At 39.3% G+C, this 17,179-nt stretch overlaps 1 protein-coding gene across 1 annotated transcript in view; it reads right to left on the bottom strand.

Annotated features, from left to right (window-relative positions):
* Positions 1–208: 208 nt before the first annotated feature.
* LOC104468921 (WD repeat- and FYVE domain-containing protein 4-like) overlaps positions 209–17,179 on the bottom strand; it is a gene marked incomplete at its 3' end in the record, with an annotated part of 39,338 nt that continues 22,367 nt past the window's right edge. The window contains exons 25-26 of the mRNA XM_010083212.1: positions 1,306–1,383; positions 209–412 (exon numbers count right to left, since the gene is read on the bottom strand). Of these exons, the coding sequence (XP_010081514.1) occupies positions 209–412; positions 1,306–1,383 (282 nt within the window). The remainder of the gene's footprint in view (positions 413–1,305; positions 1,384–17,179) is intronic.

Here is a 17,179-nt window from a genome sequence, read left to right as displayed (position 1 = left end):
AGATCTTAAAACAGAAAAGAGGGAAAATCATTCTGTTGCTGCTAAACAGATTTCAGCCCTTTGTACTCTCTCAAAACCAGACCCGTTCAGCGTGTTCCCTATGCATGACACAGCATATTGATAAGTCAGGTTGAGCATCAGAAGAAGTGAGTATAAAGTCACCAGCAACTGTTACAGAAATTGTGCACCTCCTGCAAAAGCTTTCTACCTCAGTCTTCATTCGCATCTTTGTCACTCGAGTATTTGCATGCTGAATCCTCCTCCTCATTCGTGAAGGCCCTTCGTAACAGTCAAGAATCCATCGTGGCTCTAAGGATCGTGATACATCTCCCCACGGGCCCCTTCTGTAGAAAAGTTGCTCCTCAAGTATCATCCAGTCCTTGGCTGCTTTGCTGTAACCACACTGCAGCATCTGTGAGACAGAACCACTTTGTGACACCTTTTGCACTCTTCCCTCCTTCCATCCTGCACTGGCACCTCAGCGATTCAGAGGGACCACGGAAAGGGATCACTGCAGGCCCAGCAAACACAGGTCTGACTGACCACTGAAAGTGTGCTGTGGGAAATCCTACCAGTCAAACTAAGATACAGTGACAAATACAAGCATATCGCAAACTTCAACCTTCTTGAAAACCACTGCTTTCATTAAATTTCAAACTCGAAAGCAGTGAGCCAGGAGAATAGAATCACAGAGGTTTTATTCACTCCATTTTTTTTTCTGGTGAAAGTTTGTGTCAAGCGGCAACAAGGATGCTCACTGAAAACAGAGTCTGAAAGTCACAGAAGTGTATTGTGCTCCCTCCAAATTTCTGCTTAGGACATGCGTGCAAGGAGTTGAGGGGCACTAAAATATCATCTCCAAGGAGAGAAGAGGTGAGAATTCCAAAGAATAAAAAGCTTGTTGGTCTCTCATGGCCAATCCTGAAACAGAAACATACCTGTAAGATTTTACTGGCTATGAGTTTGAGACCTCTTGAAAAGTTTTACTGTCTGGTAAGACAAAAAATATCAAAGTCCTCACTTTAATTTCTGCCACAGTGAAAGTGGAATAATTCATTTAAACAAAAGAAAAAAGGCTCCTGAAGATAAAGTGAGGAATCTGACTGGTGAGTGATGCTACATATATATATATATATATATATCACACTTCAGTGGTTATGTCAGGAAGGGAGTATTGACTCATCAACTCTCCAAATTTCTTTGGGCACACTACTCATCTCACTTCTGAAATGCCCAATTTCTCAGGTAGTCCAAGAACATCCTTTCAACAACAGAAAGCTGTTGCACAATATTGCTGTTCTTTACCTGTAAGTGGTTCTTGTACAGAGAGGCATACAGCTCCTGCCCAGTTCTTCGGTACCTTTCCATGCATGACACAAATCCCTAGAAGAAACATGAGAACACATTACACCAAGATGCTGCAGGTGTAAGCTCTGTAATGGGCAGAAGCAGGCAACCGTTGCTCTGTCTTTTACAAGAATAACTAAGAAATATGGCCTGTGTCTGCAAGTTTGATGGCTCTCCATACAATATAGTGATGAGGCAACCACCTATGAGCAAGTTGCATGCTTACACCAGGAAGATAAACATATTCATGATCTTAACAAGGGTCATTAGTGGAGCTACTCAGAAGGAGAAAAAAACCAGCAAATAATATTTAAGGCTCCTCCTTTTGGAGATGAATTAGTTTGTACTGCAAGTAGCACAAAAGGCAATTATCTGTGGTAGAGACCCTGACTGAGGTAAGGATCCATAATGATACACCTGCTCCTTGCTATATAAACAGAAAGTGAAAACAAAGGAATGGTCCATGTCCCCTTCTTGTAGACAGGTAATGAACTGTTTCCAAAAACATTTTTGAGATTTAGGTTCCTAGGTCCTTTGGCAACAAGTGACCTGGAGTAAAAATACACTATTTAATGGGTTTGAGATGCAGACATGCCTGAGCTAGCTCTAGCACTGGAAACTTGTAGAGCTGTGCTACTGTACGATGACACCCATAACTGTCCCTGCTCCACCGCACAGCACAGACAAGCCCTAAACCCTGGTGCTACTCAGGTGTTTCTGGAAATACATGTTTTCCAAAGCAGTCTGACAGAACTTCCTGGCCACCTTTTGTTTCCTTCTGGAATTCCCTAGACTCACAGAACAGTGAACCTGCATCAGCTAGTCATACATTTCATCTGCTGTTTCACTGCAGTGAACTTCTCAAGCTAGGGGTCTCTGTGCAACTACAACATTTATGAATTGCTGTCAAGAGATTACAAGTTGTATTCCTCACTCTGCAAACAGATTGTTATGTGACTTTCAGCAAGACATGCAATTGCCCTAAACCACTACCATTCCAACCACAAAAGAGACTATAATACTAACCTCAAAGTTACACAAACTAAGATCATGAACAGTGATCCAGCATGCTAGGATCCTTAAACTCAGGGAGCAGGGAGATGAAATGGGTTTCATTCTCCTCTTACCTACTCCACCAAAACCCACAGGTTTTGGCGTCACAAAGTTCACATAGCCAAGACCTATAAAGACGACAAACCAGAGAATTTCAAACATCACTTGCTATCTGAGCCTCCCTTTTGAAAAGATCAGCAGAAACATTATTAAACTCAATGGAATCCCTGAGGCACTAAACTAGTGCATCATGCAAATAACAAAACACAACCTAGGATATTCACTATCATACTATTCCTCAAATTCACCCATTAAGCTTTAATCAAATAAAATCTCCCACCTTTGAAAATGCTAGGTTTGTTCCCTGCTTTCTCCTAGGTATCTATGAAGTTCTGTGTCCCAAAGAGACTTGAAGTAAAGGCTGTGTGTATAGCTGAAGCACTGAACAACTGCTGAGTAAGCTACTGGCTTGTTTTACCTTATTACGTGAAAGCAACTGAAGAACCAGCACAGGATTCTGCTTTAACAGGCTGTCCAACACTCATGAGACAGTTCTACAGTCTTGTAAATCAGGCTTTTCTATGCAAACGCAAGCACAGCTGCTCCATCTATTTCTCTCCTTGCTCAGTATCTCCTCATGTGACTGCTGAGAAGTAGCTGCTGGGGGGAGTTCAGTATCACAGCCTTCTTACTAACAGTCACAGGCAAAAATTCTCTTGTTTGACAGTACACTTCCTCAAGAAAGATTCTAGCTATCCTGTTACAACTACATGATGCCATGTCTGATCTTCTGGGCATACTTGCTTGAACATTTTCCATGTTCTCTGAAAGAGCAACTTTTTTTTCCTGAAGTCAATGACATTGTGACCTGGCTCAGAATGGTGCTCCTAATCACTACTGAAAGAAACAGAATCCCAAAGTCACAGTATCCAAATAAACCATAAATATCTATTCCACGTGCCCACGTGCCAGCCAAACGTGTAGGAAGGAAGCAGGCTTACTTGAACATGATTTTGAAGCCAAAATAAGATTGCTTGCCCTTCCCAGGAACTTACAAAAGGTACCACAAAGCTGTAAAATGGGTAAAAAAAAAAAAAGAATTAGAGTGGCTAACCATTAACTCCATTATAGTGAGCAGCAGAAATTCCTGAGGATTAGAGGTGGCAAAGAAGGCAGAAGCTGTTCTGAGATTTTACAGATGTTAGAGTGCCCTCTGGGAAATTTGAAGGCTCTCATGCCCACTGGAGCTTCCCTGTCAAAGCTGAGATTGCTGTGAGTCACAGCATGAGGCTAAACTGGCTGTGGAAGTCCCAGCCTCACACTACCTAGAGCCATGGATCAGACGGGTAACTTTTAAATGCTTGGACTCTGTGCCATGCTGGCAATGATTCCTCACAGCAAACTGTCTAGCTGCTGCTTGCACTGTGCTATAATTAAGTTAACACACAAGGTCTATGTGGTGTGCTGATTACTGCTGGCTGCCAGCCAGGTCCGTACCCCTGCTGCGAAGTCACATTTATTGGTGTTTCCCTGCAGGAAGCTCCTGTTTTACACTGATGAAAGTCATTATATTTTTGTTTGTTTAAAGCATCATTAAACCTGTAATCACAGTTGTGGCCTCACAAAACTATTCCATAATTCATATAAAACTCCCATAAAGGCTGACCTAGAAAGCAACAGCATCTCTGTGCTGTTGATCTGGGCTCAGTACGGGAGAAGAGCTGAGATCCCAGCTCTGTGTGGACATAGGGTAGCCATTCAGAACAGAAAACCAATTCCTCCAAGTAATAACAACCATTTCAGATACCCACAGGCTATTCAAACTGAGTCAGTGTTCTGCTGGCAGCTGTTTCAAAGTTGCTTGTAGTCTGTACTTCACTCATGGTCACCGATCAGACCCCTAAGGTCAAAGCCCACATTGCAAAGATTTTAACTGACTTCACTGATCCAGCTCCTAGCCTTTGAAACATATGAAGGGTCCTAAGAAGGAAAAATTCTGCTAGCCACATCTGGTGAACTGAAGACTAACCACTTTGGCTTCCAAATGAGCTATAGCTAGCCATCTTCAACCAGATGAACATATCCCTGATCATCATCCCACAAGAAAACCATCTGGTTGTAAAATGAAATGAACAGTTAACAAAATTGGAGATGACTGCAACTGGAGAAAAAAACCAACACACAAACCCAAACAAACGAACAAAAACAAAACCTGAACAAGATATCAAATAAAAATGGAGAATATAGACCAAGCTATTATTAAGTGTTTAGTCAAAAAAATTACACTGTAATGCTTAATGAACAACTACTGCAAACAAGTTTCTATCAAATAAACAGTTTTCATGAAAAACTGTAGGTGGTTATCCTTTAAAATGGCAAATCTTTATGCAGTAGATTAAATACAACAAATGCCAGCTTTAATAGTTGTTAACACGTGTAACATAATATAAGGTTTGAGTTTCATATGCAGAAAAGCAGGTGTAAATGCAAGAAGTATAACCTGCATTCTAAGGAGGAACAGACTAAAAGGCCACATTGATCCATCCTGGCCAAAAAATCTGAGTGTGATACCATGCTTTAAAGTCTTTTTTATACAGACTTCTCCACTTTGCAGCTTTAGACAATCATGTTCTAAGTAGAATCAGGTTGTTTTGCTGCCTCAGATTCCCCAGCCAATATTTAGAGCTTGAAAAGATGATGGAATTCACAAGCTCTTCCCCTACCAAAAAAAACCAAACCACAGAATCAAAAACTGTTTCTCCTCTTGCTGCATGGAGACCTCATACAAATAGGGCAAAAAATTATTAGCATTGGGAAAAGGTAAAACCAGTAAGAAGAAAAATGCTTGCAAACAGAGAAATTAGCATGCAAAAAAACCCCAGAGAGTGGATTTTCTGTAATTTCTTTCAACTAAAGCAATTGAAAGGCTGCTTGTAATAAGAAACGGTTGAAAATAAAAAAAAAAAAAAAAGAAAAAAAGGTTGAGGTGTGACTTCTGAGTTAACAATTCTCTAGTGAGCTCTTGAATGTTTTATGTTTGATTTTTTTAAAGTATTTATATATATATATATGTCACTTAACACTCCTGCACCCTATAAATATTCAGGCTTGCCATAATAAACTCATACTGCACTATAGAGACACCACATATGCCACATTTCTTTCCTAAAGAAACATTATGTCATTGGAGCTCTGCACTTTATGGCTTTCTTTGGGAAGTTAAAGACTATGTGTTTTATTACAGAACACACAAGTATGGCACAAGTATGTGCCAAAACTCTTGACATAAAAAAAACCCAAACAACTCCAAGACAAAAATATTTTTAGACTTGGAATAGCCGAAAGGAAAGCCCAAATATCCAGATTCCTCATTGTGCCAGGTGAATAGTCCCGTGGAAGACAGTTGAAACTTCCCATGGACAATAGAAAGAATACCCACATATTTGTTCTGAAGCATGTGTTTTAGTCATCTGTTGGTGAGAACTAGAACTAGTGATATTAGTCTACTACTTTAGCTCTTCTGAGAAAAATCAATATTATAAATATCTAAGCACACACAGTAAGAACATTTACATAGCATTGCAGCTATAACAAAAATATCTGCTCTCGTGCGGTACTTTTCACTGGTACATCTCAGAGGTCTTTATGAAAGAGGTCAAAGTCTCTAGCCTACAGTTGGGGAAACTAAGACAAGTGAGTTTCTGGGAACATCCTGGCAGTATGACTTGGCTGTGAGGGAAGGGGTGTTGGTGATGGGGCAAACCCAATCTGAATTAATTTGAAACAGCTTAATAAACCCACAAAGAGGATGTACATGGTGACAACATGCAGTACTGTGAGGTGGAAACAATCTGACAAACCAATTTGGAAATCCCTTCTACTCTTATGTTCCCAGTGCCAGATGGTATTCTAATATAGCTGATTTACTGGTCTTATATCACAGGAAGAGTCCAGATATCTTATTCCCCTAACCTGGGTTTTCAAAATTCTACATAGAAGGGTTTTTTTGGATCTAATTACAGATATTCAAGCAATCACTAGCTTTTCAGAAAGTATTCCCATGTGCATAGAAAAACAGAACAGTAGGTTAGGAGCTCTTAGGAACACAACAAACTGTATGTAAATAGTATATGTGATAGTGGCAAAGAGTTTATGCGTGGCAGAAACAGTTTTGATGACCCTGATTCAAGAAGTCACTGTGTTTTGGGATGTGTTTAGGCATGTACTTTGCAACTTTTATATACAGGTTGTCTGCTACGGAAGGGGTACTGATTTGCCTTTAATCCAAGAATTTACGATACAAACATGCAGATTTTGTATTTATATATATATATATATATATGCAGCACTTGGACCTTAAAAGGGGCAATTAAACATGCTTAAAACCTCTATGGGTGATGACAGTAAGAGAGGGAAACAGGAAATTAGCATCAGTAGAATGAGAAAAATCACACGATACTAACATGATACAATCTTCCTGTCTTGAATCAAATGTAAAAGCTGCATTTTGATTAAATAGAACACTAAAGAGATACCATTTCATGAAGAGTAAATTTTTCAGTTTTAATAAGTATATATTTCCCAGCAGCTCAGCATTAAATGGCATCCACCCGTGGTGCAGCATTGCTCCTCTCAGCAGCCTCGTATCTCTGCTCTGTCCTCTGGACTGCATGCCCTAACCAGTGTGGATCTCCTGTCACTGATGATGTGACTTATGAAGGAGACACTTCCTCAAAAAAGCAATGGCTTTTTTCAGTCACCATCTAAAGCCAATAATCCTTTTAGTGGAAAATTCCTGAACCACTATGACTCACATAGCTACAGAGCCAGATTGTCAGCTGTTAAGTTTTGAGACTAAACTCTTTTGAGGTGTGAAAACCATTTTCTTATACTCACTTTAGTTCTCATGCTCCTCCTTTTTCCACACATCTGACCAGAATTTGCCCTCCTGAGATGCACAAATAAAGCCCAATACTTCTGGTCGTTTCCTGCTAAATCACAGAGAACAAATTAGTCCCTTCTTCACTGGCCTCACAAGCAGTGGATATCACTACAGCTAGCATGGCACTTTTACAGAGAAGAATCTGATTGTTACAGTAAAATCCTAGAGCTGGGTGGAAGTCTACAATTCATCAGTCTGCTGTATTCAGATACAGGGACAAAGTGCATAATACCTCCAAGTCTACTACTGCTACTAAGTCTAACGCAGTGAATCAGAGACCAGGCACACTGCCACCCTAGGCAAACAATAAGCCACCAATCTTGCAACCAGACTACTTTTCAAGCAATTGGCTATGCACTAGGAAGCAAGTAGGTTCATTTCATAAAAGGGAATATTGTTTCATTAGTCACCAGGTAGCAGGCATTAAGCTGAGGCAGATAATGTTTTCCTTAGCAGATTAAAGAGCAGTTTGTCCTAGTCCTTCACATACACTCTCCACACTGAGGGTTTTTGCAAGCTCTTTTGAATCACAAAATTGTTATTGCCATGTGAATGTTATTGTTACTTTGCCAAAATTCATTTAGCTTCTCAACAGACTGTAGTTCCAGCAGTTAAGTGTTGCATGGAAGCTTCATGCCTCAACCCGCTAGGAGGCTAATGCACAGTGCCAACTGCTCCTAAGGATCATGGACGGATTCCTGGCATCACCAGTTGGTTGGGGAATAGCAAATTTAATGAGAAAAACCTCCATATTTCAGTGCATCATAAATGTACCCACACATGGGGTGGATTACAAAATAAACCCAAAGCATGGTGTACATGTGATGAGACTTCCACAATGTATTTATCAGCTTTCACGAAGCACAGAAGCAGCTCTACTTCAATAGTAATTATATATATATGTCAGATATAGAGATGAAGAGATTAATTCCTGGCAGAACAGATAACTTGTCTCATAATAGCAAAAAAGCACAATGGGAGGCAAGTGACATTTGTTCTTTAATCCTGTGTCTGAGAATGACTTCTGTGACTTCGGGATAATTCACTCAAACTCTCGAGGGCTCAGCTTCCATCCTGCTACAGCAGAGGTATTAGCTTTTACCTCTAGTGAAAGCTCGAAGTCATATTTGGCATTTTGAGGAACAGCAACAAGGTCTCTCCTTTCCTTCACTTGTTCGTACCATTTTCCTGTTTCTATTTAAAATGGTGATTTTCTATGAAGTCCTACAGGCATGGGTAATCTAGGGCTTTAGTACATAGTCTCTCCATGCATTTATCTGAAAGCCTCATGCACTGGCATTTTCTGATTACATTTGAATTATGGCTTTTAAGAAAAATGTGTATTTCTGATCCTTTAGCTGAAGAAATGATTCTGTAAACACTGGTGTATGCTTAGAGCTCAGAGTACGGAATACAAACAAACATGTCCCAACCCCCAAAATTACCAGTTTTCCTAAAATGACACACATATAAAGGTGACAAGATTACTTTTGGAGTTTTTTAGTGCCTGTAGAACAATCCTGGACTCTACAGAATACTCTGCAGGCAGAAAGCCTGAATGGAGCACAGATAGGCACCACTAATCTTCATCTTCAATTTGGCTAGGAAGGCTGAGAACAACAAGAAATGAATGGTCACAGACTTCAGCACAGGTTAGCAACCTATACCCTCACTTAGGAGAAATCTTTACATTCAACTTACAGAGATTTCTAGGACCTCCCTTGATTGCCTGCTCTCTGTTTGCACATACCACCATCCAGTGCGCACTCATAGCTATTTTCAGTCCCTGTCATCTGATAGAAACTCATACTTAATTTTCTGGGTAACCAGACTCCTACATGCATTTTATACTGCTCCCTGCATGGGATGAGACACCATATATAAACTCATAACTTGTTGATAAGAAAATCTGTTAATAATTCTTGTCCTTATTTATTATTAGAAGTCTTTACAGCATAATTGAAAAAAATGCATTGTCTTCAAAAAGAGAAGAAATATAGGACTTAAAACATAATGAACAATGAAAAACTATTTTCTTGTAGGAAACTGTGGATGAGAATGTTGATTCCACCTGAAGTCTTAAAACAAAAATGTAAGTTCAATTCTGTTTAAATTGCCACTTCAGGCTTTTGAATCAAACAATCCATATAAAGCAATTTAATTCAAACAATGTATTTCTGAAATTTTTATAAATATATATATTTTTGTAAATAAAATGTTGCATCAAAATTCAGGAAGAAAATGGACATATCTCATCCAAGAAATAGGAAAAAATATTTGTCTTTCTATATACTCAGCAGAGAAAAAATATTCTGTTTCAGTGGCTAATACTTTTTTCTAGGGTTTTGCTGCATCCAAATAAAACTCTGCTTTCATTCACATTAATACCGTTGAACTCATTTGGCTTCATCTGTTGTGTGAAAATAAAACTCTGTAACCAGCAACACTTGAAAGGTGAAATTTCAACACCAACAGCTTTCAACATTAACCTCCACTTTCTGAAATCCTATATCCAAGCTTAAAGCTGATCCAGACACAATATGTAGCTTGAAGGACAAAAATATATTTTAAAAAACTATGCAGGAAATAGAAAAGAAAACATTTTCATACAATGTGTAATTAAATGAAGAGAGTTCACTGCCACAGGACACCAGTGAGTTTAAAAACACTGAAAAATTCCCTCTGAAGTGTTACCCACAAAAAGGTTTGGAAGGGATATTAATTCTTCTGTTTCAGGTTTTAAGATGAAACTGATATAGATCTAGAGAGTAACAACTTTGCTACGATAGATTTGGTACTGTGCATTGTGCTGTCACACACCTTCTCCTGTAGCAACTGGTACTGGATTTTTAGGGGACAGATGGTGGGAAGAGTGGCCTGTGGATCTGAGTCAACCCAATAATTTGTATTCATCATGATACAACCTTTATATTCCAACTTCTCTGTTAAACAGTTATCTTCAATGGATGTGAAAATAACTCCCATACCTTTCAGAAAGTTTGATGATATGTATTATATAAAATTAGGTAGCTCTGCGTTTTGTTTTCATGTAGTTTTTATCTAACTTACTGACCTGTTGAATTATTTATTTATGATCTTGTAAAGAATCTGAAAATTATAAATGAGCAATGTGTCAGACACCAGCTTAAAAGGACATAACATTTTCTTTGTGCAAAGTTAAAGAAACTTTTTCCAGCTTGCTGCAGCATACTGTAATTTAGCTTTGAGCCAGTTATTAAACAAGACAATAATATTATAATGGAAACTGTTTAATATACATCATTAATAGTAAAGTGCCTGCTTTCATTGAAGTAAAAAAAAAAGTGTGCTATGAGCAGTTCTGAAATGAATATTTGATTCCAAACTTCCCTTGTGCATTTAATGACATGCTAATTTACATTTTAATTACTTCCTAAGAAATCAAAGCATTTGTTGACAGAAGAACATAATGTCAACTTCATGGTGCACTGTTGGTGGATAGTTAATGAACTTAATTAGATAATTAGTGATGTTAATTATCCTTCTATTATGAAGATAAAGATGTCACACAAATGGTGCACTTTTCAAAGAAATATCATTATATGTTTGCTTGTTCTAACTTAGTTAACTTGAAAAGCTAATAAAAGCCCAAACGACTGACTGGTAAGAAAAATATCTGTTTAAATAATTGTGATTATGTTTGAAGTATTTCTATCATCTTTTTCATTTCACCTGCTGTGAACTGCTAAGTTGAGCTTGTCCTTCCTTCATCCCAAACTAGAAAGCTCTTTTTGTTCAACAACACTCTCCTTTCCACTACCTCGCATACCTCCCCATCTTAAACAACCACTGGTTCTACTATTATTTGAAAGCCCAGGCTGGTCAGCATCAGCCTTGATTTTGCAGTCAATTATTGAAAGAAGTTTTTGAAGGCACTTGTCCACTATTTAGCTCTGGGTTCAGCTGCTAGTGTTGTCACTGACATCTTTGATGATAATGACCAAGTCTCTGTAAATTCATGTCCATGAACTTGTGATAAAGCTTCTTTCTTACCGAAGTCAAAGCCCACTGACACACAGCATTTTGATCTAACACTGATTTTACGTCCTGGGGCTGAGACTTCTGTGCCCTGACAAGAGCCTAGAATACATCATCAGCCTTCCAGTTCAACATTAAATATTTCTGCTTGAAAAGCCTTGTTTAAAACTACCCTCAAGATTTTTGCACACAGACGTCTCACAGAATCACAGAATGTTAGAGATTGGAAGGGATCTCAAAAGATCATCTAGTCCAATCCCCCTGCCGGAGCAGGACACCTAGATCAGATCACACAGGAATGCATCCAGGTGGGCTTTGAATGTCTCCAGAGAAGGAGACTCCACAACCTCTCTGGGCAGCCTGTTCCAGTGCTCTGTCACCCTCACCGTGAAGAAGTATTTTCTCATATTCAAGTGGAACCTCCTATGTTCCAGCTTGCACCCATTGCCCCTTGTCCTGTCACTGGATGTCACAGAGAAGAGCCTGGCTCCATCCTCCTGACACTCACCCTTTACATATTTAGAAACATTGATTAGGTCACCCCTCAGTCTCCTCTTTTCCAGGCTAAAGAGACCCAGCTCCCTCAGCCTTTCCTCGTAAGGGAGATGCTCCATTCCCTTCATCATCTTTGTGGCTCTGTGCTGGACTCTCTCCAGCAGTTCCCCGTCCCTCTTGAACTGAGGGGCCCAGAACTGGACACAATATTCCAGATGTGTTCTGAAGCCTTGCCCCAGACAGGACTAGTACTGCATCTGTCATACAGCCATATTTATCTTAAGAATGGGTGTAAATGCAAAACAGTTTTTAATATTTTTTTTTGCTGTGAAATGTGAAAAGATTGTTGTTCTTAGTGTAACAAATGAATATTTTTCTTCAGCAACAACACTTTTAGCTGCTGGCCTAAGAGAAAAGCCTGATGAATAAACAGATAACAAAACTAAAAAAAAATAAAAATTTGTGTAAACCTAAAACTAAAGCAAGTCCTAAAGCCTTTGAAATAACATATCACTTGAAACATGCCTCAGTCTTTCTCAGACTTCAAAATAAACTAACTCCTGGAAGAGATTTGAGAGGCTGTATTTCTTCCTCTTGGGAATCTAACTGTAGAGGCAGAACTCCACAGACAACTTGCAGTGGTGCTTGCCCAAGAGACATTTGCTATTACTTTAACCAAAGAAATCTGTTGTTAGGAAACTATGCATAAATCAAATGCTCCTTGGTCATATCACTATCTTCTTACTCAGTGACAAGAATAGGACATACAACGCACTTTCCAAAATGAGTTAATGATCTTGCAGTTTCTTTTCAGCATGTACATTAAAACTGCTTAGCCATCAGTATAAATAAATAAAACATTACATTGAAACAATTAAGAGGAAGAATTTTCAAAAGGAACTGAAGTAGATTCTGTGTTTGATAGTGACTTAAGTTTCAGTGAAAAGGTCTTTTCTTGGAGCTCCTGACTTCAGAAAGTTATCCACAGAGACAAAGGAGGCTCTTTCTGACACACTGATGCAGTTTACAGATTTGCTGTGGGTTTAACAATCTGCCTGTTGCTTACAAAAGTAAGCACAAGAGATGGGCTTTCATTACAAAGCCAACTGAAGAAAAATTAATCACTCCCAGTCAAGCCAAACTTAACACCTAGTATTTTGTGGTTTGTAGAGCTACACCATTAAATGCTGTTGTTTTGTTTTGGTTTTTCCCCATTAGCTCTGCTGTGACCTTGCATACACTGAGGGCAGCAGAGCAGAAATCAAGTGTCCTGGTTTCGGCTGGAACAGAGTTAACTTTCTTCATAGTAGCTAGTATGAAGCTATGCTTTGGATTTGTGCTGAGAAGAATGTTGATAACATACTGATGCTTATAGCTGTGGCCAGGACAGTCAAGGGCATTTCCAATTTCCCATGCTTTGCCAGTGTGAAGGTGCAGGAGAAGCTAGGAGGGAGCATAGCCCACAATTACTGGTTTAGGATTCAACCTTAGGTTTAGGATTGAGACCCAAATTGCCCAATGGTACATGCCATATCATGCACGTCATGCCCAGTACATAGATGAATATCTGTCTGGTAGCAATCTCTCTCTCTTTTTCAGACTCCTGGGCTCTTCTCTTTTCCAGGATTGTAGTTTCAGGACTTTCTCTGCTCCAGGAATGTTAGGCAGGAACGGGTTGGGCCTTGGTCATCAGGTGGTGAGCTGCTGCACTGTGTATCACTCTTTTGTGTATTTCCATATGATTTGTATTATTATTATCATCATCATTATTTTAAATTTTATTGCATTTTAGTTATTAAACTATTCTTATCTCAACACATGAGTCTCCTTTCCCTTTACCCCTTTAATTCTCTCCCCTATTCCCTGGGGTGGGAGAGGGTGAGTGAGCAGCTGCATGGTGTTTCACCATCACCCAGGTTAAACCATGACACCAAGATATCCATCCAACTGCTCAAAAATCGTTAAGAGTCCAAAGGCTGCATTCTCCCATCACTTAACTAAGAAATCTCCTACAATAGAGTGACAAGACTGGCATAAATGAGGTCAGATGCTGGCTCCTTATCTACAGCTGTCTTTACAAGTGTACATTTGCTGGCCAATATCCTATCATAAAGTTTCTGGTTTTGCAGTTACAAGTTAGGAGTTCTCTGTTAATTTCTTCATTCTGAAGACTGGAATCAAAAAGACCTTTTCTATTTAATTCTCTCAAGGTATACGAGCCTCTGGCATAGAGGAATGTAATTAATGAACCAAAACAGGAGTCAATAGGCATGATCAGGCCTGCTGTAAAACTCAGGAGGCTCTGCATTTCTTTTAAATATAAAGCTATATCTACAGCCCTGAGGCAGTGTGTCTCACAGTGGTTAGGAGTGTGCTGCTTGTAACCTTGCTTGGGCACTCATCCTAAGGAAGAACCTCAGGACACTGTATGGTAGAAGCTGTTGACCAATTTATAATTTACTGAAATATGATTGTTACGGTGTTCCCTTGCTGCTCTTGCAGCATGTTGAAGATGACAAAAACAATCAGTCATTGCTAACCTAAAAATTAAATACATATCCTAGATTCCAAAAGCAAAATTGGTGGGGAGGGGGACCAGAGCAGTAAGGAAGAAGAAAGAGCAAGAGATTAAAAGGCTTGCTTTGAAACAGTAAAGTCAATGATTTGGCTTTGACATTGTATTCAGATTCTTACAGACCCTCCTGCTGGCAAACTTACCCAACTTGTCACCCATAAGTATTAAAAATATCTGACTTTGTACTGTGTCCCTCTTGCTACTGCATGGTTACCCAAACTTTCAAGAAAACAAAAAATATAAATTACCAGAGCAGATCATTGCCCTTCTACTACCAGAAATGTGATCATACTCTCCTTTCAGAATGATCATGCATTCCAGACAAAGCCCAGAGCAGAGGCTGAGATAGCAAAGTAGATTCAGAAATATGGGTAAAACACAGCTGCATTTGATTGCAAATTCTGACATTTGCCACCAAATAACAGGGAATTGGCTTCACTAATGCTGGAGATCCTGAGTGAAAGTACAGCAGAAACATGAGTCCTGATCCTTTGCTGGTGTGTGAACAGTTTTAATCTTGTTCTTTTTTCCAGATTGAGGATTGGGTCTCAAAAGCACTCTTGCTATCTTGTAAATGACAACAGGGAAAAAGTTGATAGTTTTGAGTGGAGTTGTTTGGTTTTTGGGTTTCTTGTTGTTGCTTTTAATCTGCAGCAAATGCTACTAATGCTTCAACTTCTGTTTATTTTCAGTCAATAAAAGAATCAAATTAATAAACCAGTAACCAACCCATTTCTTCTTTCTACTGGGCAAAGCTTTGAAATCCTGGCTGAATTTCTGCATTTTCCTCAAATTTAATAAGTTTTGCTCAGTTAGGAACAACCGTGTTTACGTCTCAGTGAATGTAAAGCTTTTTATTTTACTATGGGATTTAAAGGCTTTTTTCTCACTACGTAGTTCACACTACTACTTTTCCTTTTACCTCAATGTTTGAACCAGATGCCTATTGTTGTAGGACATAGATCCATAACTAGCAGTAGTGAAGACAGAGGCCAGTATCTGAACATTTTTCACAAGTGAATATGGAAGGCACCTGAGACATAGCAAATGATACAAAATCACACTACAGTGCTTTTTTAAGTGACTACCAAAGTGAGGTCAAAAGTATGAGTTAGAAGCACAAATACCATGTACTTTTAATGTAATTTGTGCTCCCAACTTCCTTTGGTACTGAAAATCCCACCTTATACCTTGCTTGTGAAGGATACAAAGAAAGAGGGCTGTTGGTGAGCAAAGAAATTTTCTTCCCCTTAGATTTCATCTCTCTGAGAAGTGCATCAAAGTCTTTCAAAGACAGGCTGGAGGGAGAAAGGAGGAGAGGGAGAGTGGAGAAGAACATTTGGAAGTGCAGCTTTGCATCACTGAGAGGAACAATTTATCAGAGCTGTGGAGCTGTCAGTCCTTGACATGATAAGGAATAACACCAAATGAGTAATGTTTCCTCCAAACTCAGCTCCTTTAATTACAAGCCGCTTCCTTGCAGAAGAGAGACAGAAGATGCAGAAACATCAATTTCATGCATTTGTGCCTGAATAATGTCTCTGTGCTACCTTTTCCAGATGGCAACCTTTTCACTGGAGGAACTAATGATGTAGGCATATTTAGGGAAAAACCAATAACGGAGTCTTTAACCTTCAACAGCAAAAAGCATGTTGTACAAAATGTTCCTTGGGATACATTTACAAATATCAATTACATTGCTCACTGAGGTGTAATCAGCTGTAATAATCAAAATTAATTTTAAAAAATAATTAAACAGACCCCAGGGCAAATAGTCGATGCTCTTGTAGTGTGACATCACAGACTACATATGTACCTGGGAAGAACTTGCTCACTCTGTAAGCAGCAAAGTGATTTTAAGGAATAAGAAGGATTCTGTGGCATGCTGAGAAAAAATCTGCAGCTCATTAAGGTACTATCAGACACATTACTTGGGTATCATAGCCTTCTGATCAACACACCTGTAAGTGAACCAGTCATCACTGGGCATAAAACTGCAACCTGCTACAGCTTGAGCTAGAGGGTTAAGACTCCCTAAACTGATGCTGTAACAGATTTACTGTCTCCTCAACAGGAGAGAAAAAAAGATCTTAATATGTTCAGCACTGCAATAACACAAGCTCAGTCCAAAGCTCTGAATATTCTGTCAATGTGCTGCTGCCCTACTCTATAGCTTGTTACTCTAGCCCTAAAACACTTAAACAAGTAACATCTAACTGGTGCTTGTTATTTGTATTCTCAATAAATGCCCATACAAAAACATGGAAACAGCCCCCTCTCTCAGCAAAGGAGGAGCTTACACATGGAAAGATAGTCCAGATGCATTGCTGGCAGCAGGGATGTTGCATACCCTCCAGACCCCATACCCTCCAGACCCATTCTGGGTTTACATAAGCAGTTGTGTCCTTATCTCTTGAGGCTAAACTAAAATTTGGACCTTTAATACTTCATGTTGAGTAGAAAATGAAAGGACAGTACCATGGAAATACCTGACCCCCTCTACTAATTCAGTGTTTGAAGAACAAGATTTACATAAGCAACGTAAGTCAAAAGCAGCAGCAGAGCCAGCATCTCCTCACCTTGCTCTGACCCCAGCAGAGCCCTGTCAGCACAAGCACACATGGGTTGCCTAGATTTTTCCCTTCAAGTGCCACAACTAGGCCTCATGCAAAAAGTATGCATTAATACATTATTTGTTAAGGCTGCCAACCAAAGTTCTTCAAATCAAGGACTGCTTCTTAGTGATTGTT

Source organism: Pterocles gutturalis, unplaced genomic scaffold (assembly GCF_000699245.1).
Source record: "Pterocles gutturalis isolate BGI_N339 unplaced genomic scaffold, ASM69924v1 scaffold25090, whole genome shotgun sequence".
Lineage (NCBI taxonomy): Eukaryota > Metazoa > Chordata > Aves > Pterocliformes > Pteroclidae > Pterocles > Pterocles gutturalis.
Note: the sequence above shows the minus strand (reverse complement) of the source record. Positions and strands in the feature narration are given on the sequence as shown.